At 41.7% G+C, this 21,177-nt stretch overlaps 2 protein-coding genes across 21 annotated transcripts in view; one reads left to right on the top strand and one right to left on the bottom strand.

Moving 5' to 3' along the window:
• The window catches only part of COMMD1 (copper metabolism domain containing 1), a 960,866-nt gene that overhangs the window by 697,018 nt on the left and 242,671 nt on the right, over nucleotides 1-21,177 (top strand). The window contains exon 1 of one of the 20 annotated variants that reach the window (XM_050753538.1): nucleotides 20,902-21,018. The exons of the other annotated variants lie outside the window; for them this stretch is intronic. The gene's annotated coding sequence lies outside the window, so the exon portion shown is untranslated. Of the gene's footprint in view, nucleotides 1-20,901; nucleotides 21,019-21,177 lie in introns of those variants that run through there. 20 annotated transcript variants of the gene reach the window in all.
• CCT4 (chaperonin containing TCP1 subunit 4) lies at nucleotides 550-20,919 on the bottom strand. Its single transcript, XM_050753489.1, has 14 exons — nucleotides 20,565-20,919; nucleotides 17,259-17,311; nucleotides 15,415-15,504; nucleotides 11,781-11,889; nucleotides 10,421-10,563; nucleotides 8,943-9,064; nucleotides 8,467-8,599; nucleotides 7,649-7,788; nucleotides 5,212-5,308; nucleotides 5,013-5,123; nucleotides 4,787-4,917; nucleotides 4,423-4,657; nucleotides 1,500-1,613; nucleotides 550-753 (listed from the first exon to the last, which is right to left on the bottom strand). Exons 1-14 carry the CDS (start codon nucleotides 20,689-20,691, stop codon nucleotides 739-741), a joined length of 1,620 nt encoding a protein of 539 aa, XP_050609446.1. The 5' UTR covers nucleotides 20,692-20,919; the 3' UTR covers nucleotides 550-738.

Below are 21,177 nucleotides of genomic sequence, written 5' to 3'. Positions count from 1 at the left end.
CAATGTGTGCAAAACAGACAGACGGGAAAGTGGCTAAAGGGAAGAGACTAGTTACAGATTTGACCTCTTCATGGTGAGATGACACTGTTGCTTAGATCAGGACAGTGGCAATCAAGATGTTTAAAACCAATGAAACAAGACATTAGTTAAGAATCCCTTTTGTATAAGTAAGATTTGCTACATATATGTATACACTTGTATTTGCAGAAGTAATCCAACACAGCAGTCATTATTACTGGGAAGAGGGATTAGGATAGGATAAAAGCAGGCTTTCATTTTTCAATTTTCTTTCTGTAACATTATTTCTTTTTAAATTTGGCAGCCTCCCAAGCCAGAGTAGGTTCAGAGAGGTGCCACTAATATCATTCACTTTTAAGACAGCATATATATATATTTACATGTTGGTAGTTTTTAATGCCAATGAGCATTTATCAGTGTTGAGCATACTGGGCCATCTTTTTCAACATGTAAACTTATTTTTTATGCTTCTTTTATTAGTTTTTCAAAAGTATCAGAAATAACAAAATGTTGGGAGAAGATAAATCAATCTGCCTTTTGAAACCAAATATTTAATATTTTCATTAAATTGTTTCAATACAACTTCAGGCAAATGCCAACTGGAAGACCAAGCCCAAAAATTCAGAGGAAATAATCTTCCAAACAAGGAACACCAAGGTGATCTTCTTCCACGCCAGCAGCAATACTGGTGACCATAATGGTGCTAGTCAGTTATCCAGATTATCGAGTGTTTACCTGATAAGAGAAAAACTTAGATTTCAAAACCAGACAGAATTTTAAGGCTGGAAAATGTTTAAGGCAATTAATAAAAGGAAAAACTGTATTAAGAACTGCTGTCACCTTGATGACTAGCAAACATTTATCAAAAGTAAAAACCTGGCCGGGCACGGTGGCTCATGCCTGTAATCCCAGCACTTTGGGAGGCCAAGGCAGGCGGATCACGAGGTCAGAAGTTCACGACCAGCCTGACCAATATGGTGAAACCCCATCTCTACTAAAAATACAAAAATTAGCCAGGTGTGGTGGCACATGCCTATAATCCCAGCTACTTGGGAGGTGGGAGGCTGAGGCAGGAGAATTGCTTGAACCCAGGAGGCGGAGGTTGCAGTGAGCCGAGATCGTGCCACTGCACTCCAGCTTGGGCGACAGAGCAAGACTTCATCTCAAAAAAAAAAAAAAAAAAAAAAAAAAAAAAAAAAAAAAAAAAAAAAAAAAGCAAAACCTTTAAAAAACAATGGCCAGGCGTGGTGGCTCACACCTGTAATCCCAGCTACTCGGGAGGCTGAGACAGGAGAATCACTTGAATCCCGGAGGCAGAGGTTGTAGTGAGCCAAGATCGTGGCACTGTGCTCCAGCCTGGGCAACAGAGCAAAACTCTGTCTCAAAAAAACCAATCAACCAACCAAACAACAACAAAAAACCTTTAAAAAATATATGCCTTTTTGACCTCCTAAGAAAATGTGCAACCTGTAAACACTTACCACATCATCAATTTTCAGAATGCTCCGAACAGTTTCAGTTGCAAGAGTCAGAGCACTGACTGACACTAACAGAGGCTGGACAACCAGTTCCTCCAAAATGTTGGAAATACCACCCTGCAAATCAAATCAGCAGAAGTTGCTTTTAGTGTCTTTAATAATATACATCAGCAGCCACGTGGTTACTAGTGTACCTCAAGACCTAAATCTAGTTTTCCCTTTGTCTAGGCAGATTAGAATATGATACTCTACTAAGCCCTTCTCTACACTGCGGGATGTTATTTCAACTAAAATTTGGAAAAACTGAATTAATGCTATAGTCACCCAATCCTAACTCACAAACAACTTCTAAGTATCACTTTTTTTTTTTTTTTAAAGTTGGAGTCTCGCTCTGTTGCCCAGGCTGGAATGCAGTAGCGCAATCTCGGCTCACTGGAAGCTCCACCTCCCGGGTTCACGCCATTCTGCCTCGGCCTAGCTGGGACTATAGGTGCCCACCACCACGCCCGGCTAATTTTCTGTATTTTTAGTAGAGATAGTGTTTCACCATGTTAGCCAGGACGGTCTCGATTTCCTGATCTCATGATCAGCCTGCCTTGGCCTCCCAAAGTGCTGGGATTACAGGTGTGACCCGCTGCACCCTGCCACTTATTTTTTATTTTTTATTTTTTTTATTTTTTGAGACGGAGTCTCGCTCTGTCGCCCAGGCTGGAGTGCAGTGGCCGGATCTCAGCTCACTGCAAGCTCCGCCACCCGGGTTCATGCCATTCTCCTGCCTCAGCCTCCCGAGTAGCTGGGACTACAGGCGCCCGCCACCTCGCCCGGCTAGTTTTGTATTTTTTAGTAGAGACGGGGTTTCACCGTGTTAGCCAGGATGGTCTCGATCTCCTGACCTCGTGATCCGCCCATCTCGGCCTCCCAAAGTGCTGGGATTACAGGCTTGAGCCACCGCGCCCGGCCCCTGCCACTTACTTTTAAATGTTGGCAAAATTAGCAAAATGATCACAGTTAAAAATTATGATCATAGTTAAAAATTACGGTATCTTGGTTTGGCGCAGTGGCTCACGCCTATAATTCCAGCACTTTGGGAAACCAAGGCAGGCAGATCACGAGGTCAGGAGATTGAGACCATCCTGGCCAACATAATGAAACACTGTCTCTACTAAAAATACAAAAAATTAGCCAGGCGTGGGGGCAAGCGCCTGCAGCCCCAACTACTCGGGAGGCTGAGGCAAGAGAATGGCTTGAACCCAGGAGGTGTCTCGGCCTCCCAAAGTGCTGGGATTACAGGCGTGAGCCACTGCGCCCGGCGAATTTTAATTCTTAATTAGACCAACACCGGTCTAGAGTCTCATATTTCCCACCTTAAATTCTTCATTGAACCATCCTACTTCCCTTTATCCCAGGATTACTCCTGATGGCCTCTAACAGGCATCCTTGCTTCCAGTCTTCTCTTCTTAAAATATTCATGTCCTTAGCCTCATAATCTTTAGGCCGCGCGCGGTGGCTCACGCCTATAATCCTAGCACTTTGGAAGGCTGAGGCAGGTGAATTGCCTGGGCTCAGAAGTTCAAAACCAGCCTGGGCAACACAGTGAAACCCCCGTCTCTACTAAAAAATACAAAAAAATTAGCCCGGCGTGGTGGCGGACGCCTGTAGTCCCAGCTACGCAGGAGGCTGAGGCAGGAGAATTGCTTGAACCTGGGAGAAGGTTGCAGTGAGCTGAGGCAGTGCTACTGCACTCCAGCCTGGGTAACAGACCAAGATTCCGTCTCCAAAGAAAAAACAAACAAAAAACACTTTAGTGGATCCCAACTACGGGAAGGAAAAAAAAAATGGCTGGCTCAATAATCAAGGGCCTCCTCATTCTATTAATAGCTTTTTTTTTTTTTTTTTTTTTTTTTGAGACGGAGTCTCGTCCTGTTGTGCAGGCTGGAGTGCAATGGTGTGATGTTGGCTCACTGCAACCTCCGCCTCCCTGGTTCAAGCAATTCTCCTGACTCAGCCTCCCGTGTAGCTGGGAATAAAGAAGCCTGCCACTTTGGCTAATTTTTTTTTTTTGTATTTTAGCAGAGACAGGGTTTCGCCATGTTGGCCAGGCTGGTCTCAAACTCCTGCCCTCAGGTGATGTGCCCACCTCGGCCTCCCAAAGAGCTGGGATTACAGGCGTGAGCCACCACGTCCAGCCTATTAATAGCTTTTATCTGATCTTTCCAACCTTAAAGCCCACTATTATCTTTAATATATAATCCCAGCTCTACACAGGTGAAGAACTACTTGGTCCTTCTCACCTGTAAAACCACTGCTTACACCCATCTGTTTTTCCTCATCCCCTACCAACCAAAAATGAATCTTCATAAAGCCTTCCCTAAACAGACAGTTCCATCCTTTGGAGTTCTGTACCATACAGAAAATATAATGTTGGATTGTCAGTTCTTTCCCATCATATGTTTATTATTTGTCTCAACAAAACATCAATAAAAAAAGCGGTATTATTACTATGTGATTACCTTACATAACTACACTAGCTCATGCTAACTAGAGCAATGATTTTTTATAGTCTTTAGTATATGCCAAGCATTTACCTAAGAGCTTGTTAACTAGAAATGCATTTAATTCTCACAACAGGCCTATGAGGGAACTATTAATCATCTCTGTTTTTACACCTGAGAAAACTGAGGACCAGACTAAGTAACTTGCTAAAAGTTAGTAAGTGGCAGATTTAGTGAACAAATAATACTTCCCCCTAAGATGTCACCACCTTCCTTCTCACTCAATGGCATAGATTAATTAACCTGCAGCAGGCCTCATATTTAAATCCAAGATTATGCTTTTCATTATAGAGCTTTCCATTCAACAGATGACTACAAAGCTTTTAATATTTTATACTAATCAACATTTTCTACATTAGAGAGTAAATGATTACCTTTCGGACATTAATGCCTGAAGTTTTTTCTCCCTGGGCATGCCGGTTTCTTAGTTCTGTTACTGTAGAAATGGGATTCAGGCCGGCATTTTCAGCTAGTGTAGATGGAATGACCTCCATAGCATCTGCAAAAGCACGAACGCAGTAGGATTCCATACCACTCAGTGTTCGTGAATATTCAGTTAATCGTAGGGCCAACTCTATTTCTGGAGCACCACCTCCTGCAATAAGAGCCCTGAAATTCACAAATATATTTTCAGCTTATTTTATCCAACAGAAAATTTTAATAATTTACATCTTAAAAAACAGAATACAGTAGTTTTAATGTTCAAAACGTTACTTAATAATGTAACACTGACATTACCTCTTCTTCACTAAACAACGAATAACACATAGGGCATCATGAATGGAGCGCTCTGCTTCTTCAATCACCAGTTTGTTAGAACCACGAACAACAATTGTAACTGTTTTTCCAGGGCTGGCACAACCTGTAATCTTCAGTAAACAAATTCCAAATTAAGTATCTGAACGGTTAAAAAAAACCCACACCGAAAACTAAGCAAATAAAAATTTAAATGTAATATTGTTACCTTGAGCAGTTTGCCAGAACCATTTAAATTGACCTCCTCAGCTAACTCGGCAGAACCCAGCATGTCAGCAGTAAATTGGTCAATATGAGCAACTGGCTTGGTTCCAATTGTCTGGGGAAAAAAAGTCAAATCCACAAATTAAGGCAACATTTATCTGATTATTAGACATTTTCCACAAATACAGATGTTGATGTTTTACCTTACAAATAAATTCAATGTCTTCTCTTTCGATATCCTTAATCACCATAATCTTCATTTTGTTCAAAAAGTGTAATGCAAGATCACTCAGAGCATCTCTAAAATACAAAATCAGTGATTATGTCAATGCTAGGTTAAAAGAAAAATTTTGCTCTTCAAATGCCTTTAAGGTTTTAATTACTATTTCTTAAATGACCAATCATTATTCCTGAAGAAAAATGCTTTAGTTTACTAAGTTCATAAGGTCAAAATTAAGATTTCCAGTTCTAAGGACATTTTAGTACAATTCCAGTATTAAAATGTACTCTGTCCCCAATGACACTAATACCATACACAAAATAACTAGGTCACTATTTTTTCCCCATTTATTTTTATATATATATTTTTGAGATGGAATTTCACTCTTGTTGCCCAGGCTGGCGTGCAATGGCACGATCTAAGCTCATTGCAACCCCCACCTCCTAGGTTCAAGCGATTCTCCTGCCTCAGTCTCCCAAGTGTACAGGCTCCTGCCACCACACCTGGCTAATTTTTGTATTTTTAGTACAGACGGGGTTTTACCATGTTGGCCAGGCTGGTCTCGAACTCCTGACTTCAGATGATTCACGTGCCTTGGCCTCCTAAAGTGCTGGGATTACAGGCATAAGCCACCACACCTGGCCCATTTATTTAATAGAGACAGGGTCTCCCTATGTTGCCCAGGCCGGTCTCGAACTCAGGGCTCAAGAGATCCTCCCACCTCAGCCCCACAAAGTGCTGGGATTACAGGTGTGAGCCACAGTGCCTGACCTCATTTTTCTTAAAAAATGAGCACATCTTGGTAAATTAAAACTTATTAATACTTCATGAATTTGGAAGTATTAATCAGACTCCACAAATTTACACTGCCCCATGAACTGTGAATAATCTAACAACTCTGTGATACTAGAAAGGTAGATATTACTACTATCCCTATTATACAGATGAGCAAACCGTATAGGCAATTTGCTCATCTGTATAATTTGTATATTGGGGGGCAATTTACTCAAGGTCAGTAGCTATTATATGATTGGGATTAGAACCAAGTCTTCTGAGTCTTCAATCAAAGACTATATAAAATGAACACCCACAGTACATTCTGGCATATTAATAAATAGGAATGTGTCTATTAGGAAAAAATACTGGCCAGGCACAGTGGCTCACGTCTGTAACGCCAGCACTTTGGGAAGCCAACGCAGGTGGATCACGAGGTCAGGAGTTCAAGACCAGCCTGACCAACATGGTAAAACCTCGTCTCCACTAAAAAGACAAAAATTAGCCAGGCATGGTGGCACATGCCCGTGACAAGGCAAGCAATTGCACAGACCTTTAAATAAATTCCACTTTTAACCAGGTAATTAATTCTGCAACAAACTTGGTTTTTAAAAGAACAAGGCTTGATGTTTATTTAGGACCTTGGTCTAGGAAAGATTATATATCCCACATTTAAAAGGGAGGATAGAGCCGGGCGTGGCGGCTCATGCCTGTAATCCCAGCACTTTGGGAGGCCGAGGCTGGTGGATCACCTGAAGTTGGGAGTTTGAGACCAGCCTGACTAACAGAGAAACCCCGTCTCTACTAAAAATACAAAATTAGTCAGGTGTGGTGGTGCATGCCTGTAATCCCAACTACTCGGGAGGCTGAGGCAGGAGACTTGCTTGAACCCAAGAGGCAGAGGTTGCAGTGAGCCAAGACTGCACCATTGCATTCCAGCCTGGGCAACAAGAGCAAAACTCCCGTTAAAATGTAGATTTCTGGTGGTTTACCCAACTCAAATGTTTCTATAAAAATTGCTATTAGAGGCTGGGCATGGTGGCTCACGCCTGTAATCCCAGCACTTCGGGAGGCCGAGGTGGGCAGATCACGAGGTCAGGAGATCAACATCACCCTGGCTAACATGGTGAAACCCTGTCTCTACTAAAAAAATACAAAAAAACTAGCCGGGCGTGGTGGCGGGCACCTGTAGTCCCAGCTACTCTGGAGGCTGAGGCAGGAGAATGGCATGAACTCGGGAGGCGGAGCTTGTAGTGAGCCGACACCGCGCCACTGCACTCCAGCCTGGGCCACAGGCCAGACTCCGTCTCAAACAAAAAAAACACAAAAAAACAAAATTATACCTTTATTGTTTTAAATTTACAAGTCATATATTTCTTTAAAGTGCTTTTCCTAGACATCTTAACTGAACTTATACCATTTGTTTCCCTTGGTCTGAGCAAATGATGGTACAATATTGAGGCCTAACATTTTATCTCTGTGCTTTTAAAACAAAAATTCTCTATTTCGTTTCACCTAAGAGTTGTCCCTTAAAAAATACGAATTTAGAGTAAGTGATTAAATCAAATATTTTATCAGAAAAAATAAACTGCTAGTGGAGATTCAAAATTATTATTAAGGGATGAACAAAATAAATAGTCCCACACCTTAGAATAGACTTCTGTATGAGAAGGACATTACATCCTGTTTTTTTAATTTGCTTCACTAAATTTAAAATATAGGCTCTCTCTTCTCGCAGCACTCGGTCCATCTGGGCATAGTCAGAAACCACTATTTGATTATCCATCTGTTTAGAAAAAACATCATAATTTGCATTGTAAGATATTTTAACTTTAAAAGTAGAATTTTAAGTGAAAATACTATGTACTGTATAATTTCAACCAAAACTATACCAAGCAATAAATTATACAGACATGCACAGAAAAGAGTCTGGATAAGATACATACCCCAAATTTCAGTCTTACTTTCAACTAAATACAATGGCATCTTACTTTTTTGCAAGTACATTTTTTATAACCAAAAAATATAAAATGGATATCCTAGTTGTTTCTAAAAGATGGAGTCCCTCTCTAATCTGTGTGAATTTGCAAATTAACAATGATGAAAAGATGGGGTCCCACTATGTTGCCCCGGCTGGAGTGAAGTGCAGGGACTATTCACAGGTGATGGAATAGCACACTGCAGCCTCAAACTCCTAGGTTCAAGCAATTTTTCTGCTTAAATTTCCCGAGGAGCTGGGACTACAGGCATTGCTGCAATCGGCTAGTTCTCAATTTCAATATCCAAATTGAGGATGTAGACTTGTCACTTGTAGCACCAACAATTTCTATTTTTGTCTCAATTCTAGTAATTCTTTTGAGATCTATGCTTTAAATCACTAGAAGTATTTTCTATTTTTAATAAAGAAATGCTTGAGTTATTAAAAAGTTAAACACAGAACGAATTTCATTTGGATTCTACTTACATCTGTTTTGGGAGCAGATAAGCAAAACTGAATAAGCCCAATCTTGGCCTTTTCAACTCTGGTTATGCCAGAATTTGACACTTTTTGGGTGAGAACCAGCCCTTCCACCAACTCACAGTCATCAATTGTCCCACTAAGAAAAATACAAAGAGGGGAAGTTAAGAGGGAGTGGACATCTGTACATTTAATAGATTGTTAACAGATTAAAAGTCATCAGTCCAATAAAATGTGATTCAGCCTCACATTTACTATTGCCCCATTACTGGATCTCTTTGATCCACTGCTGTCTTATTATCATAAAGTAATATAAACAAAATCTTGAGATCCACTTACTAATACAAGTTCTCATGAAAACAAAACCAGAAAGAGAAAAGAGAGCTTTGTGACCTTCATCTAGGTGTTTGTAACTTATTTATTTTTGGCAATCTTATGCTCATTTTCAAATTTTTTTTCAAGTTGCAATTAGAGATGCTTACCCAAGCTTCTTAACTATTTTAATATCTCTAAGATCTACACTGGTGGCTGTGGCTGGGTCAATCACTTTCATCACTGCATTTACACTCATTGGAGAAAGCAGACTTGAATACTGAGAAACAACCTAGAATTATTTAAAAAAAAAAAAAAAAGTTACCTTCACAGTAGTAAAAGTCCTAATTTTTCAATGACAAATATACTTAAGAAGGGCTCTAATAATTTTTGCAGTAGGGTGTGCGTGCGAAGAGGGAAACACCCACAAGAAGACAGTCCATAAACTGTCTTTTCCATTCAGGTTGTCACCAGGGGCACAAAATAAAAACATGTATGCTTGCTTTTTTCTTTTATTAATATAATAGCCAGGACTGTAGAATATCAAAGTTTTACAGGAAATCCAAAAAGCATAAATTTAATTTTACATGAATATTTCCTATCTAAAATCAATGTGTGATGAGGCATCAATGTTATGTATGTACATTCCTGATGAGGGGTTGATAAAAATTGCTAACATTTATCAATCAACACATGCCAGGCAGTGGTCTTTACATATTAACAGAACTTTACATATTAACTCATTCAATCTTCAGATGGAGAAACTGAAGCCAAGAGGTCAAGTCATTTTGCCAAACTAACAGCGTAGTTAAGTGGTGAAGTCAGCATTGAACAAACACAAGCAGTCTAGACTCAATGACTAGTGCTTGTAACCATTTAGCTATACTATCTATATCAGTTCTGGGGACATCCAACAGTATCACTTAGTGTCCCTAACACCATCTAACATTCAAACAAAATCAATGTATGGACTTAATACTGATTTTTAAAAGGAAAAAGGATTAGGGGATGGACGGGACAAACAGGACATTACAGAAAACAAGTGACATGAATTCCACAGAAATTTAAAAGCACAACACTGCTTTAAGCTTGGTAAATAAGAAAAGCAGCATATGTGTTAGTTAAGGGATGGACCACGATAAGTAGCCTGTCCTGGGTTCAAATCTCAGCTCTTTCTGTTAGCGTTCCTTGGATAAGTTACTTCTCTAGATCTACTCTTTTCATTTATAAAATGGGGATATGACTGAGGGCCTTGAAGAGGATAATAAATGTAAAAAACTTATCACAATGCCCACCATATAAAGTATTCAATAAAAATTAGCTATACTGCCAGAGACCTATGGCAGTCTTTCTGATTTGGCAGAGGAAAAGGTTTCTTATAGGCAAATTAAAATATCTAGCTTTACCAAAACACTGTTACAATGCATTAAATAGAAAAGTGGATATGGATATAGTATATATTAAATATTCCAACTCCTTTGTTAGCCTTATGGCTCGTTTCCTCTCTTAATCTTAAATCAATTCAATTACACAGATTATAACAGTTACCTAGTCACTCTTGAAACTTACTATTTATGTACTGTATAGCATCAAGAACCACAGAGTAACACACATTAATTTGACAACTATCTGTTAGTGCTTGCCTCACCTTTGAGTTCAGTGAAGTGGTTGCACTATTTAACAAAGTTTCTCTGTCACTCAGTTCCACAGGTCGAGACATGTCAGTCAAGATTTCAATGCCCTTTTCCAGGGCCTTCTGGAATGACTCAGAAATGATGGTTGGATGAATCCCTGTCATTTGTGAAAGTCTAGTTATTTAATTATAACAGGTAAACTACACATTTGACATGACTTAAAAATTTTCTATTCATTAATGTCAAAGCAAGCACAAATATAACTATTCTTAATAGTGGCTTCAATAACCTGCTAACAATGACTAATAATTTACTTCCATCCAATTTAAAATAGATTACATACTTATTAATACTTAAGACTAAAGCCAAATTTTATACCTTTTTTTTTGGGAGACAGGGTCTCACTCGGTCACCCAGGCTGGAGTGCAGCGGCCTGATCTTAGCTCACTATAGCCTCAACCTCCCAGGCTCAAGTGATCCTCCCACCTTAGCCTCCTGAGTAGCTGGGACTACTGACACATGCCACCACACCTGGCTTTTTTTTTTTTTTTCAGTGGAGACAGGGTTTTGCCATGTTGCCCAGTCTGGTCTCAACTCTTTGGGCTCAATTGATCTGCCAGCCTCAACCTCCCAAAGTGCCAGGGATTACAAGGTCACCACACCTGGCCGATACTTTTAAAAATATCACAAATCTACATAATAAGTAGAATAAGTGATTGGAGAGTCACTACTATAATTAAATACCATTTACTAAAGCAAGGACAATCCTGACTTTCTCTCCCAAATCTTCTTACTTATGTAAGAGTCTAAGATTAGTAATATTTCTACCACTCATTTTTTTTTTTTTTTTGAGACAGAGTTCACTCTTGTTGCCCAGGCTGGAGTGCGATGGCATGATCCTGGCTCACTGCAACCTCCGCTCCTGGGTTCAAGCGATTCTCTTGCCTTAGGTGGGATTACAGGCATGTGCCACCATGCCTGGCTAATTTTTTGTATTTAGTAGAGACACGGTTTCACTATGTTGGTCAGGCTGGTCTTGAACTCCTGACCTCAGTGGATCCACCCACCTCGGTCTCCTAAAGTGCTGGGATTACAGGCGTGAGCCACCATGTCCGACCTCTACCACTCATTTTTGAACAACAATTGAGTTCCATTCAAAAAGGAGCCCAGCAAATATCAGCAGCCAAAGGAAAATTTCTTCTAATTTCTATTATAAATATAGCAAAATCTAAAACTTTAAAAAATTCTTGGTAAAAAGATTAGTTATCCCAAATTAAATCTTAAATCCCGTATTACTTATGAATAACTTGGCTTTTCCTAAAGTTTGTTCTTTTAAACTTTTCTTTATTCAGTAATAAAGTACATCCTACCCACCTTTCTGAAGAAGCTTGGTACACGAATCTAAGAGGGAGCCAGCAATGATGACTACTGATGTGGTGCCATCCCCTGCTTCTATATCTTGAGCCTTAGATAGCTCCACCAGCTAAGTGAATAGAAAATGCCAAGTTGCTCAATGAGAAATGAGAGAACCCAGTAACACCTAATTCAAGTAATCACACCAGTGTCACAAACAGAATTTGAGGATTCAACATGATTCCTGATTTCTGATTTGTTGTCTACCTTGGATTTCATTTAAAACTAAAGACTAATAGATGATCTCCAGTTCAGATTGTGGGTTGTCATCTCCCCCTGCCCTGCTACTCAAAGGTTCTAATCAGAAAGCAAAAATGTATCATAGGTACTCTATAGACTTGGAAGCTAAGAAATGGGGCATTCCAGATGAGACTAGAGTATCTTTTTTTTTTTTTTTTTGAGACAGGGTCTCACTCTGTCACCCAGGCTGGAGTACAGCAGTGTGATCATGGCCCACTACAGCCTCCACCTCCTGGGCTCAAGAGATCCTCCTGTTTCAGTCTCCCAAGTAGCTGGGGCTATAGGTGCATGCTAACACATGTGGCTACTTTTTTTAAAAACAGTTTTGTTTTTTGTTTTGTTTTTTACAGAGGTGGGGTCCCATTATGTTGCCTAGAATGCTCTCGAACTCCTGGGCTCAAACAATCCTCCTGCTTCAGTCTCCCAAAGTGCTGAGATTACAAGCATGAATCACCATTCCCAGCCTCAGAGTATCAACTTAAGAGTCTTTTGCCAAGTTTATTTGAATAGACCCCTTATAAGTATAATCTGATTCATTAAAAAGCCATCTTTTCCTAATTGGTGGATGGCACAACGTATGAAGCCTCAGGACCATCCAAGAAAACAGCAAAACTTCGAAGTTTTGTTTTATTTAACAATGCTTTATGTTCCAAATAAGATGCTTATTTTCCTATAATAAATTATCATTTTTTTTCAACATTTTAATAGCAATATTACATATAGACTTGTCACTTCTGGATAACAAAATTTTTTTGTTGTAAAATAGTATGTGGTGCCGGGCGCGGTGGCTCAAGCCTGTAATCCCAGCACTTTGGGAGGCCGAGACGGGTGGATCACAAGGTCAGGAGATCGAGACCATCCTGGCTAACATGGTGAGACCCCGTCTCTACTAAAAATACAAAAAACTAGCCGGGCGAGGTGGTGGGCGCCTGTAGTCCCAGCTACTCGGGAGGCTGAGGCAGGAGAATGGCGTGAACCCGGGAGGTGGAGCTTGCAGTGAGCTGAGATCCGGCCACTGCACTCCAGCCTGGGCGACAGAGCGAGACTCTGTCTACAAAAAAAAAAAAAAAAAAAAGTATGTGGTAATTATACAAAATTTGGAAAATACAGAAAGAAGAAATTAAAATGTGTCAACTGAATATTTTTGAAGCAGAGACCATTAGTATTTGTATGTAGTATGTTAGTTTATTTCCAATCATTTTCTATTTTTTAAGTAAGCTCACAGTATATAATTTTATCTTTTGTTTTTCATGTAATGTTTCATTAGTGTTTTTCCTCATTATAAAAATCTTCATGAACAATTTTTAATGGCTGTATGATTAACATGCCGTGGTATACTATTTGTTTAAACATTTTCCTATCATTGGATATTTTGCCTATTCCAGGTTGTTTCTATTATACATAAATTTGATCAGTATCTTTTAAAAAAAAAAAGTTTTTTAAAAGCCATCTTTACATAACCCAAAGGGATTTTTTTGATAGAAGTTTCTTTTTTTTTTTTTTGAGATGGAATTTTACTGTCACCCAAGCTGGAGTCAAGTGGCGCGATCTCGGCTCACTGTAACCTCTACCTCCCGAGTTCAAGCAATTCTCCTGTCTCTGCCTCCCAAGTAGCTGAAATTAAAGGCATGCACCAGCATGCCCAGCTAATTTTTGTATTTTTAGTAGAGATGGGGTTTCATGATGTTGGCCAGGTTGGTGTTGAACTCCTGACCTCAGGTGATCCACCTGCCTCAGCCTCCCAAAGTGCTGGGATCCCAGGCATGAGCCACTACGCCCGGCCTGATAGAAATTTATTTCTAATGCATTTGTTTTTGCTCATATGACTTGACAACAGGTTTATGTTTTTAATCTCCTCATTCCTCAAGTGTATGCCAAGTTTCCATGGACAAGTATAAGGTAAAAGAAGTAAAATAGGGCTGGGCGCGGTGGCTCAAACCTGTAATCCCAGCACTTTGGGAGGCCGAGACGGGCGGATCACGAGGTCAGGAGATGGAGACCATCCTGGCTAACCCGGTGAAACCCCGTCTCTACTAAAAAATACAAAAAAAAAACTAGCCAGGCAAGGTTGCGGGCGCCTGTAGTCCCAGCTGCTCAGGAGGCTGAGGCAGGAAAATGGCATAAACCCGGGAGGCGGAGCTTGCGGTGAGCTGAGATCCGGCCACTGCACTCCAGCCTGGGCGACAGAGCGAGATTCTGTCTCAAAAAAAAAAAAAAAAAAAAAAAAAAAAAAAAAAGTAAAATAATTACTGTTTCCAGCAGATTATTTTTAGACAATGCATTTTCTTCTGTGGACATGTGAAATGTTATGCACCATATTCTAATAAGAACACAATAATCATTTGAGAGGAAAAATACTCATTTCCATGGACAAGTATAAGGTGACTTATGTTTTGTTTTTTTTTTTTTTTGAGACAGGGTCTCACTTTGTCACCCAGCCTGGAATGCAGTGGCCCAATCAAGCTCACTACAACCTCTGCCCCTGGACTCAAGTGATTCTCCCACCTCAGCCTCCCGAGTAGCTGAAACCACAGGTGCGCACCACCACACCCAGCTATTATTTTTTGTGTTTTCAGTAGAGACAAGGTCTCACACCATGTTGGCCAAGCTGGTCTCAAACTCCTGAGCTCAAGCAATCCTCCCACCTTGGCTTCCCAAAGTGCCGGGATTACAGGTGTGAGCCACTGTGCCCAGCTGTTTTTTTTTCTTTTTCCTGGAGTTTCACTCTGTCACCCAGAATGGAGTGTGGTGGTGTGATTATAGCTCACTGCAGCCACAAACTCTTGAGCTCAAACAATCCTCCCATGTCAGCCTAAGGAGTGGCTGGGACTAAAGGTATGCACCACCATGCCTGGCTTGATTTGTGTTTTATCATCACCTCACATCAAAAAGCACAACGTTAGGCACAAAATGTATCCTAAAAATATGCCTGTTTAGCACAAAAAGTGTTAATTGTGCTTAAATACGTGATCAAACAAATAAATTTAACTGTTTACCAAATATCAAATACACTTAAAAAAGAAGACTCACCTAGCCAGGCGCGGTGGCTCATGCCTATAATCCCAGCACTTTGGGAGGCCGAGGCAGGTGGATCATAAGGTCAGGAGTTTGAGACCAGCCTGACCAACATGGCGAAACCCGTCTCTACTAAAAATATAAAAACTAGCCAGGCGTGGTGGTGTGTACCTGTAATCCCAGCTACTCAGCAGGCTAAGGCAGGAGAATTGCTTGAATTCAGGAGGTGGAGGCTGCAGTGGGTTGAGACTGCACCATGGCATTCTAGCCTGGGTGACAGAGCAAGACTCTGTCTCAAAAAAAAAAAAAAAAAAAAAGACTTACCTAAAATTATACTTACCATTCTGGCTGCTGGATGTAACACTTGCATTTGTTTCAGAATGGTAGCACCATCATTTGTAATGGTTACATCACCTTTTCCATCTTGAATCTAGAAAAAAATTTTAAAGTTGTATTTCAGTGTGACACCTTAACGGTTTCATTAAACTTTTATATTTCAAAATAGAGAAATTAATTTGTTTGCAAAGTACTGAATTTTAAATTATCTTCCCTTACATTAGCATAATAATTTAAGAATATGCAATAACAGGCTGGGCACGGTGGCTCATGCCTGTAATCCCAGCACTTTGGGAGGCCGAGGCAAGCTGATCACCTGAAGTGGAGAGTTCAAGACCAGTCTGACCCATGGAGAAACCCCATCTCTACTGAAAATACAGAATCAGCCGGGCGTGGTGGCACATGCCTATAATCCCAGCTACTAGGGAGGCTGAGGCAGGAGAATCGCTCAAACCTGAGAGGCGGGGGTCGCGGTGAGCCAAGATCATGCCATTGCCTGGACAACAAGGGCGAAACTTCGTCTCAAAAAAAAAAAAAAAAAAGGAATATGCACAACAGTCCAACTTTACAAAAGAAAAAAGTGCCTTTGTTGCAGGGTAATCTAAAAGTGAAGAAACGCAGACACACAAAAAAGAAAAAAAGGAAAAATATTATAAAGAAGCACTTGCTAGCTTTAATAATTTCTTATTAATCAGAAGCATGATTTCCACCATGGATGCCCTAAAGGAGTACCATGCAATGTGGTGAACACAATTCTTATAGTCAACACAGTAACTTTTTTCCTTTTTTGTCCTACAAAAAGGACAACAGCATTTTTGGGAAGGATAGATTTTCAAACATCCAGAGAGGAGAATAATCTGTAGTATCATCCAGATGATCCTCCATTATTGTTTTACCTCCCAGAGACCCACATTAGAATACAAAGTTACATCCATAAGGAATACTAAACTGAAGTCCCAACACTTGGATTTATAATACTTTCCACTTAACTACATAATAGATACCTATGTTTGGGTGTGCATTCTCATCATTTAAAAAGCATTAAACAAAGTATGAATTATAGTTTAGTCCTGTTGACTCCAAAGTAATCTCCTTCCTCTAAACTCCAGGAACCCTACACTTTTTACTATTTTTTTGGCTTTGGTTTGAGATGGAGTCTTGCTCAGTCACCCAGGCTGGAGTGCAGCTGTGCAATCTCGGCTCACTGCAACCTCTGCCTCCTGGGTTCAAGTGATTCTCCTGCCTCAGCCTCCCACCTCCTGAGTAACTGGGACTTCAGGTGCTCACCACCATGCCTGGCTAATTTTTGTATTTTTAGTAAAGACCGGGTTTCACCATACTGGCCAGGCTGGTCTCAAACTCTTGACCTTGTGATTCACACACCTCGGCCTCCCAAAGTGCTAGGATTACAGGTATGATACACTGTGCCTCACTCACTTTCTACTATTTTTATTTATTTATTTATTTTTTGAGATGGAGTTTTGCTCTTATTGCCCAGGCTACAGTGCAATGGCGCAATCTCGGCTCACGACAACCTCTGCCTCCCAGGTTCAAGCAATTCTCCCGCCTCAGCCTCCCGAGGAGCTGGGATTACGGGCATGAGCCACCATGCCTGGCTAATTTTGCATTTTTAGTAGAGACAGGGTTTCTCCATGTTGGTCAGGATGGTCTCGAACTCCTGACCTCAGGTGATTCACCCCTCAGCCTCCCTAAGTACTGGGATTACAGGTGTGAGCCACCACACCCAGCCCCATCTTTTACTTTTTAAACAGCACATCTAACCCTCCATCAAGGTCTTGCAGTGTGAACAGCAGTGCTCAATTAGAACTCAATGACTCAACTCTTTACCATTTTATCCATTCCTTTTGGTCCAAGGCTTGTTCTAATAGCATCAGCAACCGCTGCAGATGGAAAAAAAAAAAGAAAAGAAAAGAAATTAGAACTTTTTTTTTTTTAAGAGACAGGGTCTTACTATATTGCCCAGGGTGGCCTCAAACTCCTTGGCTCAAGCAACCCTCCCACCTCAGCCTCCCAGAATAGCTGGAGGTACGGGAAATCAAGACTCCTTAAAGAGAGGTTTTTCCTCGCAAATGATCATTGTGTTCTTATTAGGATATGGTGCATAACAAATCACGGTGTCCACAGAAGAAAATTCATTGTCTAAAAATAATCTATTGGAAACAGAGTAATTAAAATAATTATTTTAAATGTATGATGCTTCACTTTTTTGTTAGTCAACGTACACAGTATTATTATTTTGAGACAGGGTCTCACTCTGTCACAAGGCTAGAGTGCAGTGGTGCGATCTCAGCTCACTGCAACCTCCGCCTCCTGAGTTCAAGTGATTCTCCTGCCTCAGCCTCTCGAGTAGCTGCCACCACGCCCAGCTATTTTTTTGTATTTTTAGTAGAGACGGGGTTTCACTATGTTGGTCAGGATGGTCTCGATCTTTTGACCTCCATCTGCCTGCCTCGGCCTCCCAAAATGCTGGGATTACAGGTGTGAGCTACCGCGCCTGGCCTAATATTTGTAATCAGCCTATGGCAGAATACATTTTGAGGATTCATCTCAACTTCCTTCAGATGTCAAAATGGTACAATCTAGTTAGGAGCTCTGAGAATTGCTATTTCCTCCATTCCTTAAAACAGGGCAAGCAGCAACAGAACTGTCTAGATCTAACATACTGATGGATGAGTATCCTTTTTCCAAAATGATTAGGACCAGAAGCGTTTTGAATTTTAGAGTATTTCAAATTAGGAATGCTCAATTTATATATAATTCACTTATTTGTTTACTCTGTCTAGTGTGTAATCTCTGCGAGTAAAGACATTTGTTCACTAATGTGAACATGGTATATAGGTGGCCTACAGCAAAAATTAACACTAACACCGCCAAAAGGGCAAACCACAATGGAAATGCTATAGAGCAAGATACTCTTAAAAAAATCCAACAAGGTCGGGCGCGATGGCTCACACCTGTAATCCCAGCGCTTCGGGAGGCTGAGGTGGTCAGGAGCTCAAGACCAGCCTGGACAACATGGCGAAACCCCGCCTCTACTAACAATACAAAAATGAGCTGGGTGTGGCGGCGCACATCTGTAGTCCCAGCTACTCAGGAGGCTGAGGCAAGGAGCATGGCTTGAACCCAGGAGGCGGAGGTTGCAGTGAGCGGAGATCACGCCACTGCACTCCAGCCTGGGGGACAGAGCAAGACTCCATCTCAACAAACCAATCCAACAAACCAAACAAAAACCAAAACTCTCAAATCGTAGCTTTTGGTCATCATCACTATGTTAAAAAACATCCCTGGGGCCGGGCACGGTGGCTCACACCTGAAATCCCAGCACTTTGTGAGGCCAAGGTGGGCCATCACTTGAGGCCAGGAGTTCAAGATATAACGAGCCATCTTCACAGATAATTTAGGTGGCCTTTCCTTCCCACATGCACACCCTCCTCTGTTGTTTCAGTTCTCTGTTCACTTTTGTTTCAAAGGTTACTAAATTTCCCACTTATCTTGTTTGTTGAATATCAACCATATTATGAACTCTCTTGGCCCCCAAATTTCTTTTTCTTTTTTGAGACAGAGTTTTGCTCGTCGCCCTGGCTGGAGTGCAACGGCGCGATGTCGGTTCACGGCAACCTCCGCCTTCCAGGTTCAAGCGATTCCCCCGCCTCAGCCTCCCCAGTTGCTGAGACTACAGGCGTATGCCACCACACTCGGCTAATTTTGTATTTTTAGTAGAGACAGGGTTTCTCCATGTTGGTAAGGTTGGTCTTGAACTCCTGACCTCATGTGATCCGCCCGCCTCAGCCTCCCAAAGTGCTGGGATTACAGATGTGAGCCACCCCGCCTGGACCAAAATTTATCTTTCAACGTTCTGTTCCTAATCTAATAAATGTAAGCTTCAACTATGGTCCCCAATTAACCTACAAACCTTCGTTTCCAGGTACATTATCTCCTGAACTTCCAAATGAATCCTAAATCTGGCCATTCTGATCTTTCCAACTCATTAGGCCCAAGTTAGAAATGATTACTTTTTCTTACATTCAGGGTTACCTATCTAATCACCATCACATTCCCAGTTACTTGGGCTGATGACTGCAAATAATTTTAAGGTGTACATGCGTCTTTACATGCTTTCTCACTGAATCCTCATAGCAAGCCTACACGTTGGTTAAAAAGAAATGATCCGATAGCTGGGAGAGATTAAGTCAAATACTTTCCAGGACACCAGACCTTTAACATCTGGCCCCAACCTAGCTTTCTAATCTCACCTCTTCCGCAAACATACTATTCTTCAACCCAAAAGAAATACTATACTCAATATACACTCGGGCAAGATCTCTAAACCTCTGTCCTGACTTTTCCTTCCAGAGTTTTCTATCTCAACTCGATTTCTCTTAATCTTAACTCTAAAAAGCAAACATTTCCTCCTCAATTTTATAGGTAAGAAATCTTTGGCCCAGAGGTTACGGGTCACTAAGACATGAAGTAACGGAAGCAGAGAATGAAACTCTGGTCTGATTTCCAATGCGTGCCACACTCTTCTACAAAAAAACCAAATAATTGTTTCTTGATTTGGCTGTGCACATGCAGAGACGACATCAACGTAACTTTCCGCAACTATTTCAAACAAGACACGTAAGTCGGTTCCTACATCCATCCCAGTACAATGAGCCTCGCCCCAATTTAGACGTGGAGTTCACCCAATTCGTCTCAACAGCTGTGTCAAGTGAAGTTTATTTAATACCTGTTTAAATAAGAATAAGAAAGCTAAAACATACTGTGCATTCTACCAGTTCCAATAAGCAGATAAGCGACAGCCCTTAAGCGTCAGACCCCTCGGGAAGACTGCACGCAATCCTCGGCATTTTGAACTGCTTTCGACTCCAATATGAATGATGCACAATGCAGGATGAAAAACTATGGGAGACTAAGACGCAAAATGGGGCAAGTTCAAAGGCCTCCATACTCCGGGTTGGCAATCATCGGCAGAAAAACAGGAGTAAGGATCCCTTCACTGGGCTGCTTCCACAGGGAGGACAAGAGGGGAAGACCCGAAAGAACGTCAAAAGAGCCAAACCAGCTCAAGCCCACAGTGAGACCGCAGAGCTCAGCCCCGCGGCCCCGCGGGTCAGGCCCTGAGAGTGATACCTTTGGCGGCGGAAATGTTGCTGAAGCGGATCTGGGCTGGCTTGTCGCGGTCCTGATAGGCGCCTTTTCCGCGGCCGCCGGCAGCCCCGGCAGGCGCCCCGCTCCGGGGTGCCACATTCTCAGGCATGGCAAAGTCGGCTGGGTCTGGGTGGGCTCGGAAAGGACGGATGGACCCGGATTCTGGCCGGCCGCAGAGTAATAACGGTAAGCCCTCACTGCCTTCACGAACCTTCCAGAAAGCGGCGCCTGCGTCGGGAGGAGGCGGAGGCAGAGAAGGGGGCCTTCCTTGCGGCGCGGCGCTGACGTGACGTAGAAGGCTGTCCGGTGCGCGCCGGTTGACGTCGATGTGTGCGGGGAGCTCCGGACCGGCGAGGTTGTACGCATGGGGCGCTGTAGGTGAAGAGCGCCGGGGGTCCTTTACGCGAGGCAGCAATGACAACGCGCGATTTAAAAGGCGAGTGCTGAGGACTTCCGCTTTTTCTCACTCCACCTCGCACGACTGTGAGGTTCCCTCCTTTTTTTTTTTTTGGATAAAGAGTCTCACTGTTACCCAGGCTGGATGGAGGGCAGTGGCACAAAATCTCAGCTCACTGCAGCCTCCGCCTCCCAGGTT

The sequence above is a fragment of the Macaca thibetana genome, chromosome 13 (genome assembly GCF_024542745.1).
Source record: "Macaca thibetana thibetana isolate TM-01 chromosome 13, ASM2454274v1, whole genome shotgun sequence".
NCBI classification, from domain to species: domain Eukaryota; kingdom Metazoa; phylum Chordata; class Mammalia; order Primates; family Cercopithecidae; genus Macaca; species Macaca thibetana.
The sequence above is the reverse complement of the archived record's forward strand: the minus strand, read 5'-3'. Positions and strand labels throughout refer to the sequence as shown.

Bases quoted from the DNA above. Each gene is read 5' to 3' on its own strand.
- CCT4 (XM_050753489.1), bottom strand. From the start codon at position 20,691: ATGCCTGAGAATGTGGCACCCCGGAGCGGGGCGCCTGCCGGGGCTGCC. The intron at 9,065-10,420 runs GTGAGGCAAGCA...AAATAATTCTAG, and splicing joins CCACTTCACTGAACTCAAAG to GTTGTTTCTCAGTATTCAAG. The intron at 8,600-8,942 runs GTAAGCATCTCT...TATTTTTCTTAG, and splicing joins AAAATAGTTAAGAAGCTTGG to TGGGACAATTGATGACTGTG.